We start from the raw sequence: 21,427 nt of genomic DNA, 5'->3' as shown, positions 1-21,427 counted from the left end.
AGGCCCCGCCCCTGAGGGCCGGCCTGCTGAAAGGACGCAGCAGCGGGCGCAGTTCATGCCTGGAGGGCCCGGGTCGGCAGGCAAGCTCCCGGGGGCTGATGGGTTACCCCCGAGTGGGGGATGGGCGCACACCGGACGCGGACCACACTGCGCATGCTCAGTCCGGGGTCCGACTGCGGCTTGGGCCAGAGGTGCACCCCAGCGCCCCGCAGAGGGACAGGGAGGCCGAGTCTTCCCCTCAAGACCCTATGGAAAAGTACCAGGTGCCGAGCGGTCCCCTGGCGAGGAGGTGGGGACGACGAGGGGCCGATGGTCAGGGCCGAGCCCAGGACCCGATCCTGCTGCCACTACCGCCCTCCCCACCGGTTTAACGGTCACAGTCCCTGTGGCCCCCAGGGCTTGCCTGGTGGCTCAGCTGGTCAAGAATCCGCCCCGCAGTGCGAGAGACCCGGGTTCGATCCCTGGGTGGGGACGATCCCCTGGAGGAGGGCATGGACCCAATCCAGTATCCTTGCCTGGAGAATCCCATGGACAGAGGAGCCTGGCGGGCTACGGTCCATGGGGGCTGCAAAATGTCCGACACAACTGAGCGAGTAAGCACAGCACACCTGAAAAGCCGCCCTGCTTCCACGTCTGACCCGGGGGAGGCAAGGTGCCCATGTTGGGCCAGCATTTGCCTCTAGCTCATAGGTGACCTCCTGGGTGTCCTTTGCCCCTTGGCATTGGATTTCCCCCTCTCTAAAATGAGGGATGAAATTAAGGCCTCTCCAGTCTGAATACAGGATGCTGGAAAACAACCTCATCCTTTTCCCCCCACAGGTCCATGTGCTTCAGCTCCTGCAACCCATAGAACATTCAGAATTCAACATCTGCAGCCCTCACGCTCCCAGACACTCCATCACTAGTCCCTAGCTGGGGGAAACTGGGCCTTTTCCAGGGCTTGTGAAAATGTTTAGGGCCTAAAAAATTCACAAAACAAAAGGAAGTTTGGAAAATAAAGAGAAATGACTGTTTCAGTTCAGTTCAGTTGCTCAGTCGTGTCCACCTCTTTGCGACCCCACGGACTGCAGCATGCCAGGCCTCCCTGTCCATCACCAACTTCCGGAGCTTGCTCAAACTCATGTCCATCGAGTTGGTGATGCCATCCAACCAACTCATCCTCTGTCGTCCACTTCTCCTCCTGCCTTCAATCTTTCCCAGCATCAGGTCAGTTCTTCACATCAGGTGGCCAAAGTATTAGAGCTTCAGCTTCAGCTTCATCATCAGTCCTTTCAATGAATATTCGGGACTGATCTCCTTTAGGATGGACTGGTTGGATCTCCTTGCAGTCCAAAGGACTCTCAAGAGTCTTCTCCAACATCACGGTTCAAAAGCATCACATCTTCGGTACTCAGCTTTCTTTAAGGTCCAACTCTCACATCCATACATGACTACTGGAAAAACCGTAGCTTTGACTAGATGGGGACTTCCCTGGTAGCTCAGCTGGTAAAGAATCTGCCTGCAATGAAGGAGACCCCGGTTCAATTCCTGGGTTGGAAAGATCTGCTGAAGAAGAAACAGGCTACCCACTCCAGTATTCTTGGGCTTCCCTGGTGGCTCAGCTGGTAAAGAATCCGGCTGCATTTCAGGAGATCTGGGTTCGACCCCTAGGTTGGGAAGATTCCCTGGAGAAGGGAAAGGCCACCCACTCCAGTGTTCTGGCCTGGAGAATTCCATGGACTGACTGTATAGTCCATGGGGTCGCAAAGAATCAGACATGACTGAGCAACTTTCACTTTCACTTTGACTAGATGGACTTTTGTCGGCAAAGTAATGTCTCCGCTTTTTAATATGCTGTCTAGGTTTGTCATAGCTTTTCTTCCAAGGAGCAAGCGTCTTTTAATTTCATGCCTGCAGTCACCAACTGTAGTGATTTTGGAGCCCAAGAAAATAAAGTCTCTCACTGTTTCTACTGTTTCCCTGTCTATTTGCCATGAAGTGATGGGACCAGATGCCATGATCTTAGTTTTCTGAAAGTTGAATTTTAAACCAATTTTTTCACTCTTCTCTTTCACTTTCATCAAGAGGCTCTTTAGTTCCGCTTAGCTTTCTGCCGTGAGGGTGGTGTCATCTGCATGTCTGAGGCTATTGATATTTCTCCCGGCAATCTTGATTCCACCTTGTGCTTCTTCCAGCCCAGTGTTTCTCATGATGTAGTCTGCGTATAACTTAAATAAGCAGGGTGACACTATACAGCCTTGACGTACTCCTTTCTCAATTTGGAACCAGTTCATTGTTCCAATCCGGTTCTAACTGTTGCTTCTTGACCTGCATAGATTTCTCAGGAGGCAGGTAAGGTGATCTGGTATTCCCATCTCTTTAAAAATTTTCCACAGTTTGTTGTGATCCACACAGAGACTTTAGTGTAGTCAATGAAGCAGATGTAGGTGTTTACCTGGAAATCACCTTGCTTTCTCTGTGATCCAGCTGATGTTGGCAATTTGATCTATGGTTCCTCTGCCTTTTCTAAATCCAGCTTGAACATCTGAAAGTTCTTGGTTCACATACTGTCGAAGCCTAGCTTGGAGAATTTTGAACATCACTTTGCTAGCGTGTGAGATAAATGCAGTTGTGTGGTAGTCTGAACATTCTTTGGCATTGCCTTGCTTTGGGATTGGAATGAGAACTGACCTTTTCCAGTCCTGTGGCCACTGCTGAGTTTTCCAAATTTGCTGGCATATTGAGGGCAGCACTTTCACAGCATCATCTTTTAGGATTTGAAATAGCTCAGCTGGAATTCCATCACCTCCACTAGCTTTGTTTGTAATGATGCTTCCTAAGGCCCACTTGACTTCGTATTCTAGGATGTCTGGCTCTAGATGAGTGATCACACCATTGTGGTTATCTGGGTCAATAAGATCTTTTTTGTGTAGTTCTGTGTATTCTTGCCACCTTAATATCTTCTGCTTCTGTTAGGTCCATACAGTTTCTGTCCTATATTGTGCCCACCTTTGCATGAAGTGTTTGCTCGGTATCTCTCATTTTCTTGAAGAGATCTCCAGTCTTTCCCATTCTATTGTTTTCCTCTGTTTTCTTGCATTGATCAGTTGGGAAGGCTTTCTTCCTTCTCCTTGCTAGTGTTTGGAACTCTGCATTCCAATGGCTGTATCTTTCCCTTTTCTCCTTTCCCTTTTGCTTCTCTTCTTTTCACAGCTATTTGTAAGGCTTCCTCAGACAGCCATTTGAATGTTTACCAAATGTATTAAATGTCAACTTTATTAAGTGTTAGAGTCAATCTTTGTAAAAAAGATTCGTTAATCTGACAGTGACTCATTATGTTAGGTTTTCCTTTGTGAGAATCCCCTTTGTGTGGGAGGGATGGGGAGGGGGTGTGGTGGGGAGTGAGCCCATGGTAAAGCGGATGCACTTCTGGGTGACCAGAGAATTTTAAAAACTAGGTTACTTTTTAAGAGGGGAAAAAAAAAAAGCCTTGCTCTGAGTCACCAGTGCATTTTACTGTTTCATTTGCCCCCTGAGCGTGCCTGAGTGTGAGCCTTCTTAAACGGGCATGATCCGGTCAGGTCTCCGCCCCTGTCACCCCCTGAGCAGGATTCAGGCCACAAGTGCTGGGTTACAGAACCCTAAAACTTCTCTGGACTCTGAGGGTCCCTAGACTGAGGGCCCCGCGGCCTGGACAACCTCCTCTGCATCCTGCAGCGCCCCTTCCTTCATCCTCTGATGAACGTACTTGTGTCACCCAGCCTCATGTGTTCATGCACCATCTCTGGAGTCAGACCCCCGACTTCCAGCCCAAGCCAGGCCCTCTGAGGTCTTAGTGCTGTAGCCTTGGGCTAGGACCCAGCTCCCGGTGTCTCAGTTTCCTCCAGTGGAAACGAGGAGATGGCAACAGTGGCAACTTGTGGGTGGCTGCAAAGCGCTTGGCACGTGCCAGGTTCCCATGGGGTCATGGCTTGTGATTGCACCAATTGTGGACCAGTTATGTTCTTATTTGGCGGCCCAGTTTGGAGGTGGCCGCTGAAGGTTGGGATCCTGAGGGGCTACAGTGAGTGAAGAAACCCTCTGCCCCGGGGAGGTGCTGGCTCTCAGACGCCTGGCTGGTCCTAACCACAGACTGGAGAAGGGGCCTGGGGTGGTGGACAGAGCTCCAGAGTCGGCCCCTGAGAGATGGGCTCAGGTTCTGCCTTTGCAGGCCTCCTCAGCCTTCTGGGTCACTTCCTTCTTTGCTAGCCCACAAAGAAAGTTAGGAGGACCAGAAAAGACACTGGAGGTGGGCACACTTTGGGAAGTGCAAAGATGTGTACGTTTTCCTGAAAGCTTCTCTTTTGCTGGTAGATCTTGGACTGGCTGAATCCTGGGGCTTTGGGGGTGAACCTGGTGGTAGAGGAGACAAAAACCAAAGCAAAACGCATGATAAAGCAGGTAAGAGGCTGTGCCTGAGGCACTCCAGTGGGGCTACTGCCCCAAACGTACACGGATCTCCCCCACCCTAGAGGAAGGCTTTCTCATGTGACAGCCGGGTTCCTGTCTGCCAGCAGTTGGGGAGGCAGATCCAGGGGTTGCGAGGGGCTGCGGGGGGAGACGTGGGGGTGGTATGAGGCTCCTTGGGGTTCCCTGGAGACTCAACTCTTCCACCTTGAAGGGGAAGGAATGCTCATGATTATTCCACCAGCAACCACAACCATACTCCCCATTTACGTGGACATGGTGCCAGGCTTAATTGTCATCTTATTTAACCGCCCACCAACTCAGCAAAGAGGGACCGATGACCCCTCTTTATAGCCAAGGATAAGTAGGCTGGATGGCACCACCGACTCAATGGACATGAGCTTGAGCAAGCTCCGGGAGTTGGCGATGGACAGGGAGGCCTGGTGTGCTGCAGTCCATGGGGTCGCAAAGAGTCGGACACGACTGAGGACTGGACTGAACTGAACTGAAGGAGGCTGGCCGGGGGGTGGGGGCAGGGACTTGCCCAAGGTCACACAAGTTTAAGGGCAGGACACCAACCCTGGGCCCTTCCTCCACCTCCTCAGCAGGGCTGGCACGGCAGGGTGGAGTGCGCACCTGCAGGGGATGTGTAGTGTGCACCTTGGCGTGTCCAAGCCCAGGTGGTCCAGAGGAGCAGAGGGTCTAGGCCAGAGCTTCGCTGCTGGCTGCTGCCAGCACCCTTCCGCTCTGCCGGGGCTCCTGTCTCTGCAGCAGTTCCCCTGAGGCAGCCAGGCCGGGAGTCCATACCAGCCTCCTGCTCCTTTGTGGACTGGCCTCGAGGACTGACGCCCCACCTATCCACTCGGGACAATAAGCGCAAAAATTTTCTTGATTTTTCCCTCTGTATAAGCAACTCTGATAGGGCTTCCCTGGTGACTCAGTGGTAAAGAATCCACCTTTACAGGAGACTCAAGTTTGATCCCTGGGTTGGGAAGATCCCCTGGAGGAGGAAATGGCTGCCCACTCCAGTATTCTTTCCTGGGAAATCCCATGGACAGAGGAGCCTGGCGGGCTCCATGGGGTCCATAGGGTCACAGAGAGTCAGAGACAACTTAGTGACTAAACAACAATAAGCAACTCTGATGAACAATCTTACGGTTAATTTTTTTGAGGATCCATGATCTCCTTGGGATAAATTCCTAGAGGTGGGATTTCCAGTTCAAAAACAGGTGATAATTTTAAAGCTCTCAGTATGTTTTTGGCCAAAATGACTTAAGCACGAGCCCTGAAGAGAGGAAAGGAATGCACGGTGCACCTGTTTCAGGGGTCCTTACGTGGGTCTGGCAATCACCCACCAACTGCATGTTCATCTGTGATCAGCTGATTACAAGCGTTCTTCACTGGTAAATCTTAGGAGCAAAAGTTCTGGGTGAGGGTCTGGTAAGATGCGGTGATAGTGCGCCCCCACAGTCTTTGCTGCCAAGTACGGTGCAGAGTCAAAGTTGATGCTGCTCTGCCCACCACCCTCTCTCCCTCTGCACACGTTCCCCAGCACCCACGTTCAGCGCCGGGCACAGCCCTCCCGACCTGAGTGAGGAGTGAGCCATAAGGCTGGCACTGTGCCAGGCTCCTTGGCTCTGGAGGTGACACGCTGTTTTCTTCCCGGCTTTCGAGATGGTCTGAAAATGGTCAGTGATTCTCTGGGGTTTGTGTTAGGCTGTCCTAAACTTACCCTTGCAATAGGAGCAACGATAATCTCACTGCTTAAAGTCTTTCTGGATCCATCCCTTAGAACCTCTCCAGGCCCATCTGGTGCTGTGTGGTGGGTCCCGAACGACAGGAGCTTGGCACCCCTGGTGAATAATGGTGGTGGTGGTGATGATGGTAATAATGGTGGTGATGATGGTCGTGACTGGGATTTTGATGGTGATGGCGGTGATTATAGCGGTGGTGATGACGACGGTTGTGACTGGGATCTTGATGGTGGTGGTGAATTGTGGTGATGGTGATTTTTATGGTGGTGGTGATTATGGTGGTGATGATGACGGTCGTGACTGGGATCTTGATGGTGGAGGTGGTGATGGCGCTGGTGGTGATCTCGATGGGGGTGTCCACTGCGTGTTGACTGACTGAGCTCTCCTGTGCTCCTCTAGGTGGAGTGCATTGATGAGCATCAGGCCAACGAGGCCCTGGAGGAGGTAACTCCCTGGGGGACCACCTCTCCAGAGGACGTGATACAGGACACACAGTGCCTGTTCTGTACCCGCCTGTGGAGTGAAGGGTGGGAGCTGCTGGGGGCTTGGAGAGTCAGGACCAGCTCTTGGCTGGTGCCGTGGAGCCAGATGCCCCAGGTCACGAAGGGAGTCTGTGCCCCAAACATTTATTTCTAAATCCAGGTGCCGACAACTTAGAATATACATTTTCAAAGAAGACTACCTTTAAATGTTGGCTAGGTCCCTAGGCTGTTCTACCAATAACCATCTTTTAAAAGGTCTTTTTCTTCAATTATGAAAGTATCAGTTACAACAGAAAATTTGGAAAATAGAGAATTGTTTAACAAAGAAAACATAAACTCTTTTACATTCCTTAGATCTGCCAGTCGGCACTGACGGTAACATCCTGATTTATAAGGGCAGAAACAGCCGCGTATACTTCAGTTTGCTGGGCAAAGGCTCTGAGTTGTTTTCTCTGCTCTTCTTGAATTTTACACGAAGCTAAATGTCTCCCCTTCCATCTAATGGCCACCCTTAGCTCTTCTTTCTGGAATCACGAGCTTTTTAAGCTTTACCAGCAGCTATTCTGTCCACAGTGTGTCTGAGGCACACTGATGGACCCAGGCCACATTCATGGAAGAAAGAAGTGGGGGGCCATCTTGTATCCCCCCAAGCATCATACTCCCCCCAACTCCCTCCCACATCCTGCTAGGCCACTGCCTTTCACACCCAACCCACCATCATGAGCAGCAGTCCATCTGGCTCCAAGTTGCTAAGGGAGCCACTTCTGCCGCCTAACTGTGTTTGTTTTCAAAGCACTTGGAGCTGAGGGCAGGGGCCTGGGACCTCTAGTGCCCACAGCCAGGAGGCCAGGGGGCCAGGGGGCCCAGGCACAGCAGTGCCCTCCTCCCTTTGGCCACACCCCCTTCTCCAGACATCCCGGACTCTGTTTGTTTCCGACCCCAGGCATTCTGCCTGCATCGGCCCACCTGGTCCTCCTGACACCCCACGAGGCAGACACCATGGCTACTGCTCTTTCCAGATGGGCTGGGCGGCTGAGAGGTGGAGGAGCCTGCCCTCCGTTATACAGCACAGCCAGCACATCCGGAAACAGGACTTACCCTGGGCCATCTGGCTCCTAACCTCCAGGCCGCCCACCCTCCCGGGACCCCCGCCCCTGCCTTGGACAGAGGAGCATGGCTGAGATGCGGTCTTCCCCACACCACCACCTCCTCTGCCCTTGTCCACAGCTGATGCCGCTGCTGAAGCTTCAGCATGCCCATATCTCCATCTACCAGGAGCTCTTCATCACGTGGAACAGTGAGGTGGGTCAGAGCCGACCCGCGGACTCAGCGGGCACAGAGGGCCCCCCACCCGGCTGGTTGTAACCCTGTGAACGCCAATGGCAGGACCTCTGCGAGGCTCACCCTGGCTCTGCACCCTCCAGGCCATGCAGGGGCTTCTGGGTGGCATCTCGCCTGGGACCCTACAGCCTCTGCGTGGGGCTCATTATCCCACTTTCCAGGAGAAGGCTGGGAGAAACCAGCTGGCAACAACCCAGTGTCTCTCAGGTCTGGGCCTGGCAGCCCCTAAGCCCTGCGCTGGGTCCCAGTGGCCGTCTGACTCCTCGTCTCTCTAGGGACCCCGAGGCCTGCCTGCCGGTTACCCCAGACGGGGTTGAGCTGGGGGCTGCTGGGTCCCCTCAGGCAAGGCCCCTCAGGGAGGAGTGGGTCTCAGCTGAGCCCTAAGGGACGAAGGTGCCAAGGCCCCAGGTGCTGTGACCTGCATGTGCCGTGGTGGACGTACGCACCTTTAAGAAAAGCCCAAGGGGCTTCGTGTAGACAGGGGTGGGGTGGGAGCGGGGAGCCACTCGTGATGGGCCGTGTCCACCCTGGGGGATGGGGGCAGTTCTGCCGTAGCCACCGCTGGTGGTGGCCCGGGGGAGGAAGGTCCTGGAGTGGTGATGGCCCAGGAGGTCCCAGGCCTGGGCTGCCAGGTGCCGGAACTCGGCATCTGGCTAAGGGGTCCAGGTGGGACCCGGCTAAGGGGCTGTGTCCCCAGCAGATCTCCTCTCTGTTCCTCTGCCTGGTGATGGAGTACCACAAGGAAAGCTTCCAGAATGTCATTGAGAAGAACAGGGCGGCAAAGACAGCCATGGACTCCGAGGTAAGACAGACTGTCAGGGATGCCAGGCCTGGGGCCCACCTGGACCGTGGGAGGCCCCACAGTGGGGGGCAGAGGGGCACCGGCGGGGGGGCTGGCACCACTGGAGCCCGGGCTCATTTCTTCTGACGCTTAGGAATGAAGGTATTTGCCTACCGTAACGTGCATAGATCTTTCTGTAGAGCGGGCTGCATTTTGTATGGGCGGACACTCCGTCCCTGCCTCCCGTGAGGTCCGAGTGCTCCTGGCCCTCCAGACGCCCCCAGCCGGTGCCCAGGCTCGACTGCTGCCTCCGGAGATCCCCTGCGTGTCCCTGAAGTTCCTGCGGATGGGCTCGGACAGCGTGACGTTCGCCTGTGTCTGGTTTCGCCTGTTCATCCTGGTGCTTTGAGATTTGCTCACCTGTGAGTGTCAGGTGACTCACGCCTGACTCATACCAGGTGATGCTTTTGAACTGTGGTGCTGGAGAAGACTCTTGAGAGTCCCTTGGAGATCAAACCAGTCAATCCTTAAGGAAATCAGTCCTGAATATTTACTGGAAGGACTGATGCTGAAGCTGAAGCTCCAATAAAATCAGTGCTGAATATTTATTAGAAGGACTGATGCTGAAGCTGAAGCTCCAGTACTTTGGCCACCTGATGCAAAGAACTGACCTGATGCTGGGAAAGATTGAGGGCAGGAGGAAAAGGGGACAAGAGAAGATGAAATGGTTGGATGGCATCACTGACTTGATGGACATGAGTTTGAGCAAGCTCTGGGAGTTGGTGATGGACAGGGAGGCCTGTCGTGCTGCGGTCCACAGGGTCGCAAAGAGTCAGACACGACTTTGCGGCTGAACTGAACTGTGTCAGGAGACCGTGCCTGTCCACGGCCAGGTGCCGCTCCATCGGATGGCCGCACCTCCGTCGCGCAGCTGGTCCAGGGCAGTGAGCATCTGGATTGCTTCCAGTTTGGGGCTGTTGTGACCAAGGGCCACCACGAACACTGCGGGGCGTGTGTCTGATGGACCGAAACATCCGTTTCCTGGGGGAGTCCCTCGGCGTGGAGCCGCCGGGTCAGAGAGTGGCTGCGTGCACTGCTGTGGCCAGCGTCCCGGGCTTCCGGGATGGTTAGTCAACTTGGTGCTGACCCTCAAGCGGTGGCCCTCGGGCTGCGCGTCCGGCCCGCACTGCAGCGTCAGTCCTCCTCCTGTTAGTGTTTCTTCGTGTGGCTGCACCGGGTCTTCGTGGCAGCACGCAGGGTCTTCGGTCTTCACTACGGCACGCGGGATCTTTAGCTGTGGCGTGTGGGAGCTCGTTCCCGACCAGGGATCAAACCCACACCCCCAGCGCTGGGCGCACAGGGTCCTAACCACAGGACCGCCAGGGACATCCCAGACTTGTTAGTTTTAATTAAACATCACATTTCAGTTCGCTGATTTCCAGCATGGTCACGGTGAGCACCTTTTGGCTGATCAGGTATCTTCTGTGGTGTCTGTTCAGGCCCCGCCCCGTTTAAACGCGAGGTCGTCCGTCTTGTTGATTGACACGAGCTGTGTCTGTGCTCTGGACACGGTGTCCAGACGTCTCCTAGTCTGCGGCTGCCGGCTCACTTTCTCAGTTGTCACGAGCTGCGGCTCACCAGTGTCTGCTCTGTTGCTGCCTTCTGAGCCTTCAGGGAAGCTGTTCTTGGCCCAGGATTAGGACAATATTTTGCTCTGTCCTCCTCAGACTGGATCTATCTCGCTTTCACATTTAGGCCTGTGACCCACACCACGTGACTTTTGCTCTGAACACACCTCTGGTCTGCGGGCCTCTGGGAACCATCTCCCCGCTGGCGGTGGGTGGGTGGTGGTGGGTGTTCTGAGGGGCAGCCGGCTCCTCTCCCAAGGTGGGCCTGGAGACAGGCTCAGAGTGGGTTTCAAACTTTCTGTTTGTAGGAGAGCCCTGTCAAGCACAGGATGTTCTCAGAACCCCAGTAAGGAGAGCAGAGGCACTCTACTCGGGCCTGGGGTCAGTGGGAGGAGGAAGCCCAAGGTCCTGCCCCCTCAGCCCCTCTCCAGCACCCTGGGTGGGGTCTCTCAAGGAACACGGTGTGAAACTCACTGCCCTGGAAACTACATGGATCTTGTTGCTGACACAAACTGCTTCCAGAATGTTCTCAGGGCTCTTTTCACGCTAATGACCTGGGCAGGGAAGTCCAAGTGAGAAGTGAACACTCAGCATCTCTGGTACCCTCGAGGGGTAGGGTGCAGGTAGAGTAGGAACCCAGGGACAAGAGTGTGGGGCTGGAACCCAGGGCCTTGCAACTGACGAGGTCTTGCTGTCCTGAGGGTCCCCATGCAGCCTGCAGCAGAAGTTCCCGCACTGGCTCTGAGCTGTCGGCCACTGGCTTCAGGCCCATCTGGACCCACGGGGGGAATGGGCCGGACCCCATGGGCTGCACTGAGCGGCCCCGAGCTGCCTGTGAAGGGCGGGCGCTTTCCAGCCCCCCATCCTGGCGTCTCTTCCTCCCCAGTGGCTGCAGAACATGCTGGGCCAGGTGCTGGACGCGCTGGATTACCTGCACCACTTGGATCTCATCCACAGGTGAGCGGGTGGCCAGGCCCCTCCCGGGGGGTGGCGCCTCCCAGAGCAGCATCCGCAGGGGGCAGGCCCACGGGAGGGAGGGGCAGCTGGACGAGGGTGGGCCCTGCTCCTCCAGGAGCACCTCCCAGACTCAGAGGGAGTGCCACCCCCTCCACGACCCTCCCCAGGCACACCAGGGGTGGGAGGTTCTAAAATGCAAGGAAAAAAGCAGACAGCAGCACCCGCGGCCTCCGGGCATGCCCAGGCCGAGCTGCTGACCCTGGGTGTCGCAGAAGCAGTGCAGCTGCACGCCGTAGAGCCCCCGTCAGAAGGAGAGAAAACCATGTGAACCGACGTAGGAAGGGAGCGCTCGCGATCCTGTTAAGGTCACTGATGGGACGCCGGGCCCCAAACGAGCTCTTGGCTGAGATCTGGAAGGCTGTCGGTGGAGGGACCGCGGGCCGATCACCAGGTTCCCTGCTTGTAGTTGCTTCATTTTCCCTGTTTGAAGTGACAGTGTACTTAGCTTACAGGAAACAGTATTTTTAAAGTGGTCCCAATAGGGCATTTACTGAGGCGGGGGGAGAAGGGGTGGGGGCCCTAGGTGTGACAGGAATGGAGGGTCTGCAGAAGTGGCCCCACTGGGCAGCGGGTGGAAGGGCACGCCTCTCGGTTGCAGGAACCTCAAGCCCTCCAACATTGCCCTCGTCAGCAACGACCACTGCAAACTGCAGGATCTGAGCTCCAACACGCTCATGACCGACAAGGCCAAGTGGAACGTCCGGGCGGAGGAAGGTGGCTGGGAGCAGCGGGGGCCATTCCCTCAAGGGGGGGTCCAAGGGCAGGGGCCACTCTAGAAGCTGAAACAAGGCAACAGCAACCTCTCCTTGCTCAGAAGGGCCCCAGAGACCGCCCCCCACCCCAGGCTTCTGTGGACTCCACAGAGACCCCCTTGCCTGGGCTGTAACCGAGCGGGGTACAACCAAGGGGGGGCACACGCAGAGTCCCGAGGACACTCAGAAAATGCTCACCTTTGTGGAGGGGGAAGGGAGGTCTCCACAGGAAGGAAGGGGAGAGAGGCGCCGGGGGAGGGCTGGTGGACGCCGGGCACTAGGTCGGCTGCGTTTCCTTATTTATGTGTGGCCGTGCGGGGTCTTCTTCGCTGCACGGGCTTTCTCTAGTTCCAGACAGCGGGGGCTGCTCTCCAGTTGCGGTGTGCTGGCCTCGCACTGCGGAGGCTTCTCTTGTTGCAGAGCACAGGCTCTAGGCACACGGGCTTCAGTAGTTTTGGCCTGCGGGCCCTGGAGCATGCAGGCTTCATGAGCTGCGACTCGCAGGCTCCAGACCTCGGGCTCTGTAGTGGTGGTACCCAGGCTTGGTTGCTCCACAGCCTGTGGGGTCTTCCCGGACCAGAAATTGAACCGGTATCCCCAGCACTGGCAGGCTAGTTCTTATCCACTGCACCACCAGGGAAGCCCCTCGGGCTGGATTTCTTTACTGAGCCTCAGAATAACCCAGGAGATGGTAGAGGTGAGGAACCAGACAGACGTTTCCATTCTCTGAAAAGACCACAGGGCAAAGGGAACTGGGCTTCAAGCCTGACAGCCATCAGGGCTGTGAGAGGAGAGGGCGGCTCTCCACCGGACACGGCAGAGCCCTGGGCTGGCCGGTACTGGTGGCATGCTGCCCTTGCTGGAAGGGTGAACAGGTGGGTGGTGGACGGACATGCAGACAGATGGACAGGTGGATGGACGGATGGGTTGACAGATGAGTGGGTCGGGGGGTGGGTGGGTAGATGGACATGCAGACAGGTGGACAGGTGGATGGGTTGACAGATGAGTGGGTGAACGGTCCAGGTGGATGAATGGATGGGTGGGCAGGCAGGTGCATGAATGGGCGGGTCTGCTGGCGGCGTAGATGGCAGGGGTCCTTGGAGCCACCCCTGTCTGGGCAGTGTGGGTCCAGAGAGGGAGGGGTGCCTGAGGCGGGTCAGGCGCTGAGAGCTGGACGGGGATCCTGCTCTTCTGGCTCCCCGTTTGGGCTGCAAGTTGAGAAACTGGGGCAGGGCACCTAGAGCTTTGCCTCGAGGTCCGGACACGTAGAGGCAAGATGCTGAACCGGCACGCGGGTCTCAGCCTTCCTGGAAATGCCCCGTCCGCTTGTTCCTGCAGCCACCGTGAGACTCAGGGGCGCACACGGCCGGCCTGGTGGGCCCCAGCCTCACAGGCCAGGATCTTACTGACCCGGGGCCTCAGACAGCATGTCTCTCCCTCCCCCGAGGAGAGTGACCAAGGGCCCATTTTCAAGTTGCTTGCTTCCCCGGGGAGCCCAGGACTCATACATGCCCCACCTCGCTCCTGCCAACAGACCCCTTCCAGAAGTCCTGGATGGCCCCCGAAGCCCTCAGCTTCTCCTTCAGCCAGAAATCCGACATCTGGTCCCTGGGCTGCATCATCTTGGACATGGCCAGCTGCTCCTTCCTGGACGTGAGAGCCTCCTGCCTGCCCCCACCCCTCAGCCCCCAGGAGCCCACCTTGGCCCTGAGGGGGGCGCACACCCCCCATGGCATCTTCCTGCTGTGGGTGTGCCCCGTGTGAAGCCCCCTGCACTCCGCCCCGCTGGGCCCTTGTGTGGGGGCGATGTTGGTAACATGCCAACCCGCCCCCCACGGCAGCCCCTCGGGGACAAGATCCACCGAGTTAAGATGCGCTGACCGGCCCGCCGTGGGGTCCCGGCCGTGGGGGGAGGTTGTCCCCGACTCCCTCCGGCCAGCGAGATGGCCACGGGCTTTTCTCCAAACCTGCATTTCTTCTTTGGACCAGAACTCCGGGGCACGGGTGGTCTCCATGCCTTCCTGACAGCGGCGGCCACCTCAGCGCCCTCTGCCTCCTCCCTCCCGCTGGGAGAGTACACAGCGGCCCTCTCTCCTCCTAGATGCTGGAGGCCATGCACCTGCGGAAGAACATCCGGAGCTCCCCCGACAGCCTGAGCGGTGTCCTGAGGACCATGGAGGAGAGGAAGGTCCCCGACGCGGAAACCTTCCAGTCCCTCTTGCCTCTGATGCTCCAGGCCGACCCGGGGGAGCGAGTCACCGTCAGGTGAGCGCAGGCTCCGGGGCCCCATCTCGCTCTGGCTGTCACCATCTCCCCCTCTCAGTCTCTCAGCGGCCACAAAGCGCTTCATCCGCGGACAGTGGCTCCTCCAGGCTGGGCTGTCCCAAACTGTGGCCACGCCTCTGAGTCCTGGACCGACAGGGGCGGCGTGGCCCCGGGCCCAGGAGCATGTTTGAATTCTAAGGTATTTTAAAGTCAGAAGGACAAAATGATCCATCCTGCGTTCTGTTCACCTTTATTTCAACATAGCCGGGGACTGTGGGGGTTTTTTTGGTCTACATTATGGATGGAGGCGTCCACGCGGGTGCGAGTGCAGGGCCCCTCCTGGACGGGACGCGCTGGGGCGCCCGCTGTGAGGGGTGCTTGCAAAGTGGGCGCCCACAGAAGGTGGGGGTCCCGCAGCTGCCAGCGAGCGGGGCGCGGGCGCAGGCGGCGGCTCTCTGCTCCTCCCCAGGGATGTGATTCACTTGACCTTCGTGCGCAGCAACTTCCGGTCCTCCAGCATCGCCCTGGTGCTGCACCGGCAGGTGGTGCCTGAGTTCATCATCGACATGCTGCTCGACAGCAACGTGGCCAGCACCTTCGGTGACGACAGGGGCCCCAGGGGCCGGCGCGGGGGGGCCCCGGGACTGCTCCTCCCGTGCGGCCGGTGGGCTTGCCCCTCGTCCCTCCCGAGCGTGGCCCTGCTCAATAGACCCCTCCGCCTGCTCCTGCCGGGGCCACGCCTCTGCTCTCGGGTGGACCGTGGGTCTGCAGGTCACCTTCAGTTCAGGCCTGGCTCTGCCCTCCCACCCCCTGCCCCTGGTGTGGGTGGGCCCTTCACTCCCTCCTCCCCTTCAGTGGCCCCCCGCCTGGGCTACGATAAGGGACTCCCTCCCACCCACCCACCCCCAGTGGACCACCTCTGCCTCCCTTTCTGGGGAAGGGGCACCCCCTGGGTCCCAGCTGCCCAGTCTCCCCGTCTCGTGGTTATGGGCTTTGGAGGCGGACAGCTGGGTCCAGTTGAAGCCCATCACCCGCTGACTGAGTGGCCTGGAGGGAGTCACCCGAGTTGAACCTCCTGGGTGGGCGCTGAGGCTGACTCCGGACTTTGGCCCGGTGGCTCCGCCCAGGAGGTGGGGATAAGGTCACGTGTGTCTGTGTGGTGGGGGGCTCACAGATGGGCCTCGAGCCGAGGCCTCCCCGCGCTGCCCTGTCCCCTGCAGAGGTCATGCAGAACTTCTCCAGCCGCCCCGAAGTCCAGCACAGGGCCCTGAAGAGGCTCCTGAGGATGACTGATGACCAGCTGGGTAGAGCTCCCCACCCGCCCCCACGTCCCAGCTCCACCCCGCCCCCTCCAGCGCGCCTCTGCGGCCTGGCCCGTCAGCTTCCGCGGCTTCACCACCTGCTGGGAGCAGAAGCCGGGACTTCTTTTACTGAGCCGAGGGTGGTGGGTGGCTCGGGGTCAGAACCATCTCCTGTGCCCTCTTCCCACCTGCTTTTCATGGACGCTACACAGACACCCCACCTCTCCACCGTCCCTCTGGTCAGGCATCCGAGTGGCTGCTGATTTCCCAGTATCATAACCGAGGTCACACGGACCACCGGGGCGTTTGTGCGCTGTCCGTTTCTGCACAGTAAGACCCCAGATGTGCAGGCCTGAGTACTTCATGTTTTCACAGACGCTGCTCACTGCCTGCATAGATGCACCAACCTACCCACCTCTCAAGCGTGCATCTCCATCGATTATTAATACTAATAATACCATTAATTCTGCCAAAACATGGTTTTGGAAGATGTCTGCACTCAACCTGTCTCACCAGCCTGAATATTACATTCATGAACCCATCCACCCACCATCCATCCCTTCCATCCATTGTCCATTATCCCCCTCCATCCACCCACCATCCATCCCTTCCATCCATTGTCCATTATCCCCCTCCATCCACCCACCATCCATCCTTCTATAGCAGGCTGTCCCAGTGGCTGGGCTGCAGATATCATGGAGGCCGAGCCCCAGCCCGGTCATGAGGCCGCGGAGACCTCCCCTCGGTTGTTTCCCTTCCCTCCTCCCTCCCCACGATCCCATCGAGCTGGGCTGTGGCCAGGACAGAGTCCATGGGCAGGGAGAGTCTGCTCCTGGGGAAGGTGAGGGCAGTGCTGGGTCCCTTTTGAAGGGACCCACGGCCTCCCAGGCGCCAGCACCTCTGACCTTGGTCATTCTCACCACAAGGACACAGGCTGGGAGAGGGGACGGCAGTGGGAAGGGGCACAGCTGGGCCTGGACCCTGCCGCCACAGCCTGCTCCCCCCACCCCCGTGCTCGGCACAGGTCCCTGGCCGCTGAGCCGACAGTCTAAGGCACTGCAGACGTCCCCTCTGAGGGCAGCCACGGCCAAGGGCGCTGGCGCTCTCGAGTCACACCACCTGGGTTCTCGTCTGTCAGCGGGAGGGCTGACCTTGTAGAGCTGCTGGGATAGGAAGCCAGCTACGGCGCACCTGACAGGTGGTGCCTGGTCACCCAGGGCCCACACGCGATGCCCCCGACTCCCAGCGGGGGCTGGTCCTTCGTCTGGTCCACGCCCCTCCCCTCACCTGCTCCTGTCCCGCCCCAGGTCTGCCGTGGCCGGCGGAGCTGGTGGACGTGTTGCTCACCACCATGAAGCGGCACCAGAGGATGCTGGACATACAGCTGTGTGCCTGCGGCCTGCTGCTGCGGACCCTGGGCCAAGGTGTGCCCCCGCCCCCCACGCCCACCCTGGGCCCGGGGCGCCCCCCACACCCACCCTGGGCCAAGGTGCGCTCCCCCCGCCCCCCACGCCCACCCTGGGCCAAGGTGCGCTCCCCCCGCCCCCCACGCCCACCCTGGGCCCGGGGCGGCTCCCTCCCCCCCACCAGGTCTGGGCTTGGCATCCGACCCTCTGGGCATTCTGCCACCCAACCCCACCCCAGGATGGCACAGCGTGGCCAGGAGACTGGGGCAGCACCCGGGGCCTGCCTGTGACCTGCTCTGGGGCCCTGGGCCGGCTCCTCCCTGCTCTGGCTGGTCTCTAGGCACAAGAGGAGGAGCTGGATGGGGTGGAGGGGCTCTGTGGTGTGACCACCCACCCCCCAGGCAGGCTGGGCGGGGTCCTAGGTGTGGGCGTCCAGGGGGTCAGCTGAGGGGGCAGCGAGAGAGGCTGGAGCCGACGGTCTGGGCTCCTGGAGTCTTTAAAGAAAGCTTTAAATACCTGGCTTTTAAACGAAGTATTTCACTACTTTTCTGAACTTTACCATTTAGGTTGAATTCCCACATAACCCTTTACATGTCCACTCTGTGATAAATGTCTACGCTGGCACGGGCTCCCAGGCCCACCTGGCAGGGCCCCCAGACCCTCAGTCCTTGACTTGGTCACACAAGCACTTGTGGGGACCCGCTCTGCACCCCGCCCTCAGCATCCTCCCCGCAACCACGGAGCCCTGGGTAAACCCTGCTCTCCTGTGGCCCACGCAGCGCTGGCCCAGGACCCGGGGGCCACAGTAGCGAACACCAGCACCGTCACCCCCGTGCTGCTGAGTGTCCTGCAGAGCTACCCCGCAGAGGAGCAGCTCCTGGTCATGGTCTACAGCCTGCTCACCATCGTGGCCAGCCAAGGTGGGTGCCACCCTTGGGCGCTGGGCACACGGCGGGGGCACCCAGCCCCTCCACGGGGGCACAGACACTGCTTCTGGTCGCCCCACGCCCACGTGCGTCCCTCTGCCCACAGACACGGGCCCTGCCAGGCAGCGGCACCGCCGTGGGCTTCAGGTTCCTGCCCTTGCTGCCCCTCAGGCCCCTCCGCCCCACCTCACAATGGCCACCTGCAAGTCCTGGCCGAGGGGTGGTGTGCAGGAGGGTCACCCCCCAGGGCCTTACCCGAGTTGACTCCTGTCCGACCACTCACCTCTGCAATAGGAAGCTGGGGCCCCAGAGAACCCAGGGCCCTCACCTGGAGCCTGCCTGCACTAACCAGCCCACCCCAGTCCAGACCCCACGGCAGGGAGTGGAAAGGGCTGCCAGGTGCCCTCATGACGGGACGACAGGTGTTAAGTCAGGGCCACTTGGCCGCGTCCGCTCACCACCCGAGCGAAAACACCTTGGAAGCGAAGCCCTGGAGGCTGGTCCCAGCCCAGTAATGGGATGCAAGGTGCTGGAGTGGTGGCCCAGGGGGTGGTCCAATAGTACCCTTTTGTTTCCGAGTCCCACGCTGGGCGCGAGGCTGGCCCAGAGCAGGCTCTAGTAACTAAGCATGCATTGAGATCGTAGTGCCCGAGGTCAGGAGAGAAGGGAGGGGACCCCAGGGAAGGCCTCTTGAGGAGGGGCTCTCCGTGGCCTCACCCCAGGGCCCACCCACAGGACTGCCCACAGACGAGCTGCAGAGGGCCGGGCTGTTTGAGGACATCCTACAGCGCCTGGACAGCCTCCCCAGGAACAGGGACATCTGTATCCACGGCCTGAGCCTGCTCTGGGCCCTGCTGGCAGACGGTGAGTGAGCCCAGGGCTGGCTCCCTGACCACCCGAGAGCTGGGAGAAGGGAAGGGGCAGACCCCGACCCTGGGCCTCCACCCGCCTGCCCGCCCGCCCGGGAGGCCCTCTGCTCGCCCATCAGGGGCTGCCCTGGTCTCACACGCGGGCTCCAGCACTGGGCGACCTCTCTGACTTTTGATTCAGAAATGGGGACGCTCGCCGGCTGAATGGCTCCCTCTCCAGGTGCCACTTGGCCCTCCAGCACCTGGACAGTCATTTTCCCAAGAAGAGATCTCCCGCCTTGGAGGCCCTGAGCACAGCTCCCCTCGGGGCCCAGTGCCTGCCCAGACTTGCTCAGCAGGCTGGAGTCGGCCCTCCCACCTCCCCATCTCGGACGGCAGACCTCGAACCCCGCGGCTCTTGCTGTCCCCGTGGCAGGCAGGGGTGGGGGCCACGCACACAGCAGGTACTTCTCCCCACGCCGGGACACAGGCGAGCCCTCCTCACCCCATCCCGTTGCAGCTGTCATCGTGAACAAGGCCCCCTTGGAGAGAGCCCCGGCTCTTGTCGCTGAGGTGCTGGCCACCTTCCCCCAGGATGCAGAGATGGCGGAAGCCGGCTGTTCGGTTCTGTGGCTGCTGTCCTTGCTGGGTGAGCAGCTGGGGGCCCAGGGCCGGGGGGCTGGCCAGGCCCCTGGACACAGGCGTGCGGGCCCCTCCGCAGGCTGCATCCAGGAGCAGGAGTGCGCGGAAGTGGCGGACCTGCTCCTGCGGAGCGTGCAGCTGTGCCAGGACCGAGTCCTGCTGCTGAACAATGCCTACCGCGGGCTGGCCAGCCTCGCCAAGGTGTCCGGTGAGCCTGGGCCCAACAGGGCTGCTGCTCGGAGGCGGGGGGTGGGCTTCCCAGTGAAGCCTGCTGGTGGCCCACAGACCAAAACCACGCACACACTCAAAGCAGGGAAACACCCAGTCCCAGCATGCAGGCGTCCTCTGCACCCACATCACACTCGCTGGTGCAACCCTGCGTCGTGACCGCCTCCCCTGCCCAGCACGCTTGGTGTGAGCAGGGGTGCTCCTCCAGGTGTGGCTCTGAAGTCAGCAGAGCAGACAGGGTCTGAACCCCACCTGTCACTCAGCCCCCCGGCCAGGCTCTGCGCCCGACCCGGGACCACAGCCCTCTAGACTCTCGGGGCCTGGAGTCCACCAAGGCTGCCCGCCGCATCAGGGTGGTTCAGCCTGTGGGGTCCAGTCCCCTTGGGTGCACAAGCTAGACGGGGTGACCCCCACTCCTGGAGAAGCTCTGGAGTGGGGCAGGGTCTCCCCTTTCTGATGGAGACAACCTAGGCTGCAGGCCTGCCCCCACTCCCTCTGGGATCCCGTCAAACCGGGAGGAGACAGGGCCTGGAGCCCGAGAGCAGAAGGCTGGAGGCGCAGCGCATGGGAGCCGGGTCGTCAGGACCCAGTGAGCCAGAGGCGAGTCAGAGTCTGGGGACAGCCTCGGCTTTGCCGCCTTCGAGGATCTATCGGCGCCTTGGGGTGTCCGCCTCCCTCAGGACTCCAGGGGACCTGATGACCACATGGCATCAGGAGCTGGGTCTAACCTGCCTTGACGGGCCTCCTTGCGTGGGGGCACACTCCCTCCTCCAGCCTGGGAGACGGCTGGGGTGGAGAGACAGGTGCCCTCTGCCGGAGAACACTCCAGAAGTGCAGAGTGGTCACGGCCTGACTGCTGAGTCCCCGAGGCCACCATGGTGTCCTCAGCTGGCCGACACTTGCTACCCACAGCGCTCTGGGCTCTCAACAACCCCACAAACTCAGCATGGCCGTCCCCCATCTGCTGGAGGACCCTCAGGCCCACCCATCAGGGAACAACCCCTACCTTCCCTCAGAGCTGGCGGCCCTGCAGGTGGTGATGCCTAGGGAGAGCGGCAGTGGCCTGGACCTCATCCTGGAGACGTACCAGCTGCACCGCGACGACCCGGAGGTGGTGGAGAGCATGTGCCTGCTGCTGGCCCACCTGGCCGCGTACAGTGAGGGCCCCGGCTTGTGGCTGTCTGGGGGGTTGGGGGGGGGGGGGCAGGAACACGCTGGGCCAAGCACTGAGCCCCGAAGGGTGGGGGCCTGGCCCTGTCGTGCTGGCCTCAGGACCCCCCTCTGCCCGCAGAGGAGATCCTGTCTGAGCTGGCGTGCAGCAGCATCCAGCCCCTGGTCGTGGAGATCCACGGACGCTTCACCTCCAGCCTGGTGAGCGCTGGTGGGCCCTCCTTGCCTCACTGCACCGCCCCCCCGGGGCTGCAGGACACCCCACGGGGCAGGGGCGGTGCCCTCGGCGCACACCCAGAGACCGTCCACAGCAGCCGACCGCGTTCTCCTTGCAGGAGCTTGTTTCTTACGCAGCCAGCGTGCTCCGCAGACTGGAGGCGGCCGCCCAGTCCAGCTTTGAGGGCAGCCGGTAGGCGCCACCCTGCCCTCCTCAACCTGTACCTTACGGGCGCCCAGTGCCA

The 21,427-nt window shown here is 59.6% G+C and overlaps 1 protein-coding gene across 1 annotated transcript; it reads left to right on the top strand.

Annotated features, from left to right (window-relative positions):
• The first annotated feature begins 53 nt into the window (after window positions 1-53).
• STKLD1 (serine/threonine kinase like domain containing 1) lies at window positions 54-21,379 on the top strand. The gene is given in 19 exon segments (XM_043916475.1): window positions 54-263; window positions 4,333-4,419; window positions 6,579-6,623; window positions 7,889-7,963; window positions 8,703-8,804; window positions 11,298-11,368; window positions 12,027-12,142; window positions 13,715-13,833; window positions 14,282-14,445; window positions 14,915-15,045; window positions 15,666-15,749; window positions 17,054-17,170; window positions 17,932-18,078; window positions 18,814-18,942; window positions 19,447-19,575; window positions 19,648-19,776; window positions 20,813-20,953; window positions 21,088-21,167; window positions 21,302-21,379. Coding segments are annotated over 19 exon segments (2,109 nt in total). The 5' UTR covers window positions 54-98.
• Window positions 21,380-21,427: the final 48 nt, after the last annotated feature.

The sequence above is a fragment of the Cervus elaphus genome, chromosome 11, assembly GCF_910594005.1.
Source record: "Cervus elaphus chromosome 11, mCerEla1.1, whole genome shotgun sequence".
NCBI classification, from domain to species: domain Eukaryota; kingdom Metazoa; phylum Chordata; class Mammalia; order Artiodactyla; family Cervidae; genus Cervus; species Cervus elaphus.
Note: the sequence above shows the minus strand (reverse complement) of the source record. Positions and strands in the feature narration are given on the sequence as shown.